General features: G+C 35.1%; 1 protein-coding gene across 1 annotated transcript; it reads right to left on the bottom strand.

Moving 5' to 3' along the window:
• Window positions 1-222: 222 nt before the first annotated feature.
• On the bottom strand, window positions 223-5,555 carry LOC143598553 (uncharacterized). Its single transcript, XM_077076745.1, has 9 exons — window positions 5,503-5,555; window positions 5,354-5,404; window positions 4,393-4,414; window positions 4,129-4,243; window positions 3,654-3,686; window positions 995-1,120; window positions 804-910; window positions 668-739; window positions 223-587 (listed from the first exon to the last, which is right to left on the bottom strand). The coding sequence occupies exons 1-9, from the start codon at window positions 5,539-5,541 to the stop codon at window positions 223-225; spliced, it is 930 nt and encodes a 309-aa protein (XP_076932860.1). The 5' UTR covers window positions 5,542-5,555.
• Window positions 5,556-10,692: the final 5,137 nt, after the last annotated feature.

Raw genomic sequence — 10,692 nt, 5'->3', positions numbered from 1 at the left:
ATGAGTCAAAACTTACAAATTGACCTGGCCTCACCTTTCAACATGTCTAGGTGATGGTGGACCACTACTTTCATGTTAACTTCACCTGCCATGCAATATACAATACAAAAGTACCTACTAATAATTATTGAAAAGAGATGGTAAAACTTTATTTAACTGTCAACTATATTGATACATTATATTAATAAAACAGACGTTGGGTAAACTACTAAAATTGATACCTTATACATTAGAGGTGTTAAGCATGTTGTTACTACTAAATAATATGTGTTCCTCTTCAACATTAGTGTTGTCTCCAGTTACTGAAACCCAAGTTTCTGCAATTTTCTCTACTTTTCCTTCTTTCGAGTCGATTAAAGTAAAGGCTCGTAATGTATGTTTTGGGTTTTCGGTCAATGGGTTGTCACGGAATCTTTTGACCCGAGGAACAATGGCCCCGTTTAGGTATATGGTGTTGTCATCTCCAACTACAATCATTTTACGTGGACCGTTTCCAAACGCCAGTTCTTTATGCATGTGACCAAATACAACAAGTGGGACAGAATATTTGGTGTTGCTTTTAAGTTGAGATATAGCAAGTGCTAAATCTGTATCAACAAATATGATATTATATATTATATATAATGTGTATAATGTTTCAAACTGTAGCTTGTGAAATAATAATCACCTGGATCACCGTGGTCTCCACCTTCACGCACCCAATCTCGCCCACAAATGTCGTTAATGTTGGAACCGAGACCTGAAAGCACAAATTTAACACCAACTATTTGTATAAAGAATATAGAATTGTATAAAAAGTTTACCTGTAGGCCCGTTATGAGCTAGAAGAATAATGGAATGATTGTTTGGTGTCCCCGAAGCAGCATCGGATATTCTTTTCGCACTCTCATTCATGTTGTTAACTCCATACCTAACAGAAGTTCATTGTTCACCGAATATTTTATAAAAAAATAATATATTGTTTGTATATAAAACGACAAAAAAATACACTGACCTTTTAGCTAGAAGTTGTTTTCTAAAAATCCTTTCGCCTCCACAAGAAAAGGGACGTCCTCCGATAACACTCAACTTTAATGGACGGAAGTCTAACTGTTTGTAACCGACATGCTCTTCTCCAAAACTGGATTTCACAAAATGCACTAACTTTATTCATCAATGGGTTCAACACATGACAACAAAATTGACACTATATGATTAATAATGTGATGGTTTGGCTGACTTTTTAAACAATCAATTCAAACTTGAATATTTCATCATTCATATGCTCATATTATTGTAATTTATAAAGCTAGATCTGAAGATATGAAAAAGTACTTGAAAGAACAGCAGGCCAGCAGCTTAAAAAGTTAAAAGCGAAGAATGATAATGAAAACGCAGATGGTGAGGATGACTGGACGAGGTAATGAATATGCTTCGAAGGCGCATGTGTGTGCTACTAGTAGTGGCAGCACAAGGCTGTTATGAAGTCTCTGCACACAAATGACTGTTCAGGAGAACTGGCTGCAGTTTGAGAGTCTTAGGTTCGGTTACATCAAATGGTATTCATTAGGTTAGGTACTTGCTGCTGGTAGGATGTATTGTCATTGTTTTTAATAGTTCTTGAGGTCAAGAACTCTTTATGGAGGGAGTATTGTTAAGGTATATTTGAGATTAAGGGTCTGATGGTAATTGTATAGTAGTGTAAGGTCTGACTGTAAGATGGAGGCAACATGACTTTTGACTTCAGATTAAGCAAAACTAAAGTTTCAATAAGCAAGTCATGCAAATAAAAACCACAACTGATGCAGAATATCTACTAATTCGAATTCAGATTTTAGTATCTTTTTTTATTTGTTTAAAATTCAAGTTTCCTAATATTTATCTTTCTTGTTTAGTAAGATAGTTGTTTAGTATAAATAGGGTTAAATGTTATTTAGTTTTTTGAAGTTTTTTATTAAGTTTATTATTATAAGAACACTGTTCTTGGAACTTCGGTTTAATTTATCGTCTTTTGATTAATCATGAGTCTCTCGAGCCATTGATCGCTTCCGAAACTGCATCAGTTGGTATCAGGGCTTTTGGTTCTCAAATGGCTCGACATGAACGTGAATACTTGTTTGCTCGTAGATTCGCCGACAGAGGCAACGACACGAGTGTTTTCAATTCATGTGCTCGTGGAGAAGATCGACGTCCTACTCGCAGAGTCGCCGACCGAGGCAGCGGTGGAGTCTATTCCGACCCACAGGATCTTAAGAAGATCAAACAACTCCGACAACGAGTCCGCAATCTTGAAGAGATTGAACGGCTCCGAAAACGAGTCCGCGATCTCGAGTTACAACGGGAGATGTGCAAGACGGAAACCGAGTCAAGCACCGTCGTCTGGGACGAAGGTGGTGACGGAGAGCAGCAGCCGTTTGGCCGTCACCCACCCCGGTTCTACGAACCGATAGATCCGTATTATTCGGAAGATGAACCCAGTCTTGATGAAGATGGAGTTGATTTCCATGAACACAAGCATTATGGGGAGGAGGAGGAGAATCATTCTGTTGCAGATTTTATCTATGAATCGCCGCCGGTGTTTGATAACCACCGTGACGAGGAAGAATACACGGTGGCAAACGAGGAAGGTTTGAGTGGAAAATCACTAAACCAGACGAGGGACTATGCGCGAAGGGTTATTTTTGGCGGTGAGTTCTTAATGGGCATCACGACCATCAATTGTGGTTTTGCAATAGACACTGGTGGCGATGAATTGGTTGAAGGTGCTTTGTTTTGGAAGTTCCAGATTTTCAGCCGTCAATTACGAAAGTTGATTTCCAGAAGGTAAATGAAACTGATATTCAATTTGGAGAAAAAAATGCTTTTATTTACGATAATGATCACCATCCATATTTGGATGACATTCAACCACGTGGGCCTCCCAACTACATGGAATCTTCAAATGACAATGAAGTCTACGTGGGATTATGTCTTAAAACTTCGGCTCAACAAAATGCATATAATATTTCTAATGGTGGGTTTCATATGAATGTGGCTAATAAAAGGCCTAGCCGACATGAGCTGGAAAACAGAGCGCAAACCGTGAATAATAATCACGTGGATGACCCTTTTGACCTGGGTGGTAAAAGTTCAGAGTGGTGCAGGATGATTCGTGAAGTCAAGCTGTTTAAATGGGATGCGATAATAAATCGGAATCGGATTGATGTTCCTTTTGATCCAGGAGGCTTGGGTTCGAAGACAAAACTCGAGGACGAGTTTTTTTCGAAGACGGGGAGCATGATGCTGAATATCTACTAATTCGAATTCAGATTTTAGTATCTTTTTTTATTTGTTTAAATTTCAAGTTTCCTAATATTTATATTTCTTGTTTAGTAAGATAGTTGTTTAGTATAAATAGGGTTAAATGTTATTTAGTTTTTTGAAGTTTTTTATTAAGTTTATTATTATAAGAACATTGTTCTTGGAACTTCGTTCAATTTATCGTCTTTTGATTTATCATGAGTCTCTCGAGCCATTGATCGCTTCCGAAACTGCATCAACCACCTATCTCAAATTATTCAGGTATGTAAAAGCATAAACAAAAGAATTACACGTCTGTGGTATTAAAACAACAGTGTGGTTTGTTATACTTAACAAGAGAAAGATCTTCATAAATGAAAATAAAGAAAGCTCACCTTTCTAGCTGAAGTTGGACCGCATCTTTGCGCCTTCAATTCAATGACAAAATCAGAAAGAAGAAAAAAAATATTAACTATGAGAGCGAATCAAAGGAAAACAAATATAATGATTAAAACTATGTTCTTAAAATCACATTGTATGCTAGAATGTGTTTCCTATCTTATTTTCCTTCTCACTTTCTACGCGTTGGGTTCAATTTGATTATGTGCTCATCATGACAATTTAATGGCCAAAAAAGTTTCATCACAATGGTGAAAAATAGTTCCCGGAGCTAAGTGATTATCTGTTCAAAAGACTGTCAGAGTCATTGCATCAGGTAGTCTAATATTCAGATGATCATGTTTTTCAAACGCTATACAAAACATTATTTTCTGATTATTTGTGTTTTGCAAACGGCATAACAAGATATTCTCCCTCAAAAATGCAATTCCAAACACCCCAATTCGAAACGCCTCGTATAAATGTACTTACTTTTCAGAAAAATTTTGAGTATTCCAAGCATCATGGTTCCCTAGAATAGCCGCTTTAGCAATTCTGAGCGCAGCAATGCTTCTAACAAGTTCAACATTTTCATTACCAAAATCACCTGGAAACGCATGCAGACAAAAAGAACAGCACGAGACGGTTGAAAAACAAAGAATAAAATAGGATCACCACAAACACTTCAAGACCGAAACTTTAAGGAAAGCTTGCTAGATAATCAAGAAGAAACAAGCATTGCATGAAAAAACCTGCCTGTAAACAACACCAAATCTGGCTGCAATTTCAAACAAAAAAATGTAACTAATAACAGGAAACTGCAGAACAATAACATCATGAGTGATATGTGACAATGAGAGTATATTATTATCATGTTCAAGGCGGACTATAGTTTTATGCACACACATACATATGAAAGCATCAATCATTCACTGTGATACTATCTAGACAAAAAGAATACAGAGTGACCACTAAATAATGCCATCAAAAGCTGAATTTAAATTGAATAAAATGATCTAGATTGAGTGATGGGCAGTTCACGAGCCACGCGAACTTGGGCTCGGCCTGGTTTTTAAAAGGAGATTAAATAAAATACAATTTCAAGTTAAATTCAAAAAAACACACACACATATGATGCTGTATTATAATACATATGAGGAGGATAAACAGGTAATTTTACATAATTTTAAGAGTATAATCCCCTGTCTCTTTAGTCGTCGACAACTCTGTTGTAAACCAACATAAGTGTCATGATCCCATCGTATATCATGGGAACCCCTCTAGTATAAAGTTACCGATATATAATAAAGGTAAAATAATTCAAGCCATAACCGAGCCGAGCCAATGAGCCAAACCAAGCGAGCCACCCTTGGCTAGGGCTAGACACATTCACAAACTGAGCCGGTTTTAAACTGAGCTAATTCAAGCAAGCTCCGAGCCATGAGGTCTTTGGACAGTGGTGGTTATGGATTGATTAGGTTTTGGCCTTTAGATGTGGCAATAATTAATGGTGAGACAAAATAATAATAATAATAATAATAATAATAATAATAATAATGTATAGCTCATATTTACTATTTAAAATATAGGTGTGATATCTTAACTAACTATTTCAAAATTCAATTGTTGTATATAGCTACAAATTACAGGATGAAAGTGAATTAAGGCATATTAATATTATATTAAAATGCAATAACACAAAATTAAGTCAAATTACCTGCAACAGATCAAGCGCTTTGGAATCCTCTTGCAAATTCCAGTCATCATGCTCAAATATATCCAAACAATTACATATTATTAATAGATTAATAATAATAATAAAATAATAAATATATCCGTTGAACACACACACATACACAAACTCACCACGTCACCGACAACGACTATTCTGACGGAGGAGGCCATGGATGATCGGTTGAACTTATTAGTAGCAGATGAATTACACGCGGTGGACGAACTCAACAGATTTGGCGCCTGAAGTAACGCGCCGGTGATTATTATTATTATTATTATTTGTTATGAATTATTGACGAAAAGGTGGATGACACAATTGTCAAACACCTTTATTCACACGTTTTATTCACAATTGTCAAACTATTGAAATGTTCATCAATAGTTTATATTGTCGGTAATTTACTTTTTGCACAGTAGTTTTTGCCTTATAAATAGAATGTATTTGTAACGAAGTTAATCATCCTGGTAGAACTAACAATTCACATATATCTCTTCACTCTCTCTTGTCTCTCAGATATAATAAAGTTCAATTATCATTTCAATAATCTTGTTATAATTAGAGCTAATATCATAACACGTTATCAGCACGAGCCGCTTATATCCTAACCAAGAAAGGTAATAGACACAAAGGTATCTACATAAGCATCATAAACACTTCTTTAATTATGTACATAGATATATATCTATGCATATACATATACTAACTAATATACTGAGTAATAGCAATAATGTGTATAAACATTGTTATTAAAATTTGATAACTATTTTAGAAGTTAGATTTATTTACACTAACAATTCTATTCTTATTATTGTGCATACTAATTATATATATATATTATAAAATAAACTGTATTTAATATCTTATTTATTATCTTACTTTAAAATAATTAATATTATATTATATATATAACACACACACACAAACGGTAATATTACCGTTATAAACGGTAATATAACCGTTATAAATGGGTTATAAACCTCCACTATAAATAACCAATCATTAACCCCATTTCATTTACAACAAACATTCTTCTTATTAAATTTATCCAAGATAAAATTCTCAAAATGATTCACCCGGTTTTGATGTTGGTCACTATAATGCTTATACTACTTCTCATTCTAATTTTTAATCTCCCATCTGAAGAGTTCGGCATGTTCTTTTTCTTTTATATGTTTATAGCTCTACCAATGTATTGTATCTCATTGTTGATTGATATATATGGATTCTAATATTTATCTTATTATTTGCTCTATTATGTTTAGCAACAAAATGTCAAATATAGCAAAACTCGAATTCCCAGCACTCAACATTTCTGGAGAAAATTATATGTCTTGGACAGCAAATGTCAAAAGACATTTAAAATCTATGGATGTGTTAGACGCAATCCAAGAATACAATGATTGCTCTGACCAGGATAAAGCAAGAGCTGATGTTTTCATCCATAAACATATTGATGAATTGCTACAGCATGAGTATTTTAATTATGATAACCCATATATGATATGGGAAGATTTGAAAAGCAGATTCGGTCATCTAAAGGAAGTTTTACTTCCTACTTCTAGAGATGAATGGAACAGTCTTAGGTTCCAAGATTTTAAGAGGGTAAATGATTACACCTCTGCTTTATACCGAATTTGTTCAAAGCTAGAATTTTGTGGGTATCCCGTAATAGAGGAAGAAAAGTTAGAGAAAACTTTCTCCACGTTTCATGCATCAAATATAAACTTGCAAACACATTATCGTTTGCAGAATTTTAAGAGATACTCTGATCTAAATGCATTACTCCTTGTAGCCGAGAAAAATAATGAATTATTGATGAAAAATCATCAATCTCGTCCCACGGGTTCATTAGCAATACCAGAAGCACATGTTGCTCACAAAAGTTCTCATAAAAATTCTGATCATAAATGGGAACAAAGTCGAGGACGAGGGCCGTGGACGTGGACGTGGTCATTTTGACAAAAGGCATTTTAATGATCGTAAGCATCCATTCAAATGGAACAATAACTCTTACGGTCGTGGTCGTGGCCGTGGTCGTGGTCGTAACCAGAGTGCCAATAATTATCATGTCCCACACAATACTAATTCCAACCACCAAAATAAATGGAATGAAGCTGGTAGGTCCGAAAACAATGGCACTTCATGTTTTAGATGTGGAAGTACAAACCACTGGGCAAAGGCTTGTCGCACAGCTCCACATCTGTGTGAACTGTACCAAGCCTCTCTAAAAGGAAAAGAGAAAGAAGTGAACCATGTTGATAACTTTAATAATATCAATGCTGAGCTGAGCGTTGAAGACTTTGGGATGGAACTTTGAAACAAAGTTGCTTGACTACTATAATTAGATGCAATTATTAAGTGTGTTCTCATTATCTTTAATTATGTAGTTTCTCTTCCATGTACTACTTGTGTTTCAATTAAAGTTCTTATTAAAATATCATATGTCTTCGTTATACACTTATTTTTTTCTCTCTTAATATTTTTCAAGATTTAAAATGAAAATCACCGGAGCACAAGATCAAACAAATGAAGAAGATATATGTATAGCGGATAGTGGAGCCACGCATACTATACTTAGATCTAAAAAATATTTTTATGAACTGAAACCAACAAAAGGGATCATCAATACAATATCAGGTCCTACAAACTTGATAGAAGGAGTGGGAAAAGCTAATTTAGCATTACCAAATGGTACAAAGCTCAAAATAGAAAATGCTTTATTTTCCCCAAAATCAACAAGAAATTTGTTGAGTTTCAGAAACATATATCATAATGGATATGATACTCAGTCAAGGACTGTTAGTAATGAAAAATATTTGCATATCATAAGCAAAGATCAAATATTGGAAAAATTGCCAATGCTCCATTCTGGTTTGCATTATACATATATAAATGTGCCTCAAGCACATATGGCAGTCAAAGAAAATTGTTGCGATTCTGGTATCATAAACTTATGGCATGACAGATTAGGCCATCCAGGATCCACAATGATGAAAAGGATCATTGAAAATACACATGGGCATCCACTGAAAGGTCAAAAGATCCATAAAATAGATAAAATGCCTCAATGTACATCTTGTTCTCTTGGAAAATTAATTACAAGGCCTTCGCCATTAAAAGTCGATAAAGAAACACCAATGTTTCTTGAAAGAATTCAAGGTGACATATGTGGACCAATTTATCCACCATGTGGACCATTTAGATACTTCATGGTCTTAATAGACGCGTCCAGCAGATGGTCTAATATCTCTTTATTATCGACTCGTAATGTTGCTTTTGCAAAATTTCTTGCTCAAATTATCAAATTACGTGCACATTTTCCGGATTATACCATTAAAAGAGTAAGGCTTGATAATGCGGGAGAATTTACATCACATGCTTTTGATGATTATTGCATGTCTGTGGGAATTGTTGTAGAACACCCTGTTGCTCATGTACACACACAAAATGGCTTAGCCGAGTCGTTGATCAAACGCCTTCAGCTAATAGCTAGACATTAATAATGAGGACAAAACTCCCTGTTTCTATTTGGGGTCATGCAATTATGCATGCTGGATCATTAATCCGCATGAGACCAAGTGCAAATCATAAATACTCTCCCACACAACTTGTTTATGGAAATGAGCCAAATATCTCTCATCTTAGAATTTTTGGTTGTGCTGTGTATGTTCCTATTGCACCACCACAACGCACAAAAATGGGTCTCCAAAGAAGGTTGGGAATATATGTTGGATATGAAACATCTTCCATCATAAGATACCTTGAACCTTTAACAGGTGATGTATTTACAGCACGTTTTGCTGATTGTCATTTTAACGAGACAATGTTCCCAGCATTAGGGGGGAGAAATGAAAAAGCAAGAAAGAGATATATCATGGTGTGTGCCATCATTGTTACACCTAGACCCAAGATCAAAACAAAGTGAGACAGAGGTTCAAAAAATAATACATCTACAAGAAATTGCAAATCAGTTACCTGATGCATTTACTGATATAAACAGGGTCACTAAATCTCATATACCAGCTGCTAATGCTCCAGCTCGAGTTGAGATTCCAAGCAAGCAAAACCATAATAATGCGCCTCATGAATCTCAAAAACGTTTAAAACGTGGAAGGCCAATCGGTTCAAAGGATAAAAATCCTCGAAAAAGAAAGGGTTCTGAGAAGGATACTGACCCTAAGGAAGGAATGATTGACAAAACCTTCCCTCAGGAAAGAATAAATGATATAACATTTCCTCAGGAAGAAATAAATGATTCCAATAAAGAATTGTCAATAAACTATGGTAAATCACATATAATGTGGGATCGAGATGAAATGGAAAATATTGATGATATATTTTCTTATTCTGTGGCAAGCGATATCATGGAAGAAAATGATGACCCTGAACCAAAATCTGTAGATGATTGTAAAAATCGACAAGATTGGAACAAATGGAAAGATGCTATGCAAGCTGAATTAAACTCACTAAACAATCGAAAGTTTTTAGACCTATTGTCATTACACCAAAGTCAATGAAACCTGTAGGATATAAATGGGTTTTTGTGAGAAAACGAAATGAGAAAAATGAAGTTACAAGATATAAAGCAAGACTTGTAGCTCAAGGTTTTTCTCAGAGGCCAGGAATTGACTATGAAGAAACGTATTCTCCTGTCATGGATGCTATTACGTTTAGATATTTAATCAGCTTAGCAGTCTCTAAAAATTTAGAGATGCGCCTTATGGATGTTGTCACAGCTTACTTGTATGGATCACTAGATAGTGACATCTATATGAAAATTCCCGAAGGATTTAAACTCCCCGATGCAATAAGCTCAAAGCCTAAGGAAATGTATTCCATCAAATTACAAAGATCCTTGTATGGACTGAAACAATCTGGAAGGATGTGGTACAATCGTTTGAGTGATTATTTGATATGCAAAGGATACACAAATAATCTTATTTGTCCATGTGTCTTCATCAAGAAGACAACATCAGGATATGTGATCATAGCTGTGTATGTTGACGATCTAAATTTAATTGGGACACAAAAGGAAATTAATGAAGCAATTGCTCTTTTAAAGAAAGAATTCGAAATGAAAGATCTTGGAAAAACCAAATATTGTCTTGGTTTACAAATTGAGCATATGCATAATGGGATACTTGTGCATCAGTCAACTTATACTGAGAAACTCTTAAAACGTTTCAATATGACAAAGCAAATCCTTTAAGCACACCGATGGTTGTTAGATCACTCAATGTTGACAATGATCCATTTCGTCCTTGCGAAGATAATGAAGAGATTCTTGGTCCCGAAGTACCATACCTCAGTGCAATTGGAGC

This window comes from Bidens hawaiensis, unplaced genomic scaffold (assembly GCF_021521415.1).
Source record: "Bidens hawaiensis isolate Kalapana, Puna unplaced genomic scaffold, B.hawaiensis_p1.1 tig00050490_1, whole genome shotgun sequence".
Taxonomy (NCBI): domain Eukaryota; kingdom Viridiplantae; phylum Streptophyta; class Magnoliopsida; order Asterales; family Asteraceae; genus Bidens; species Bidens hawaiensis.
The sequence above is the reverse complement of the archived record's forward strand: the minus strand, read 5'-3'. Positions and strand labels throughout refer to the sequence as shown.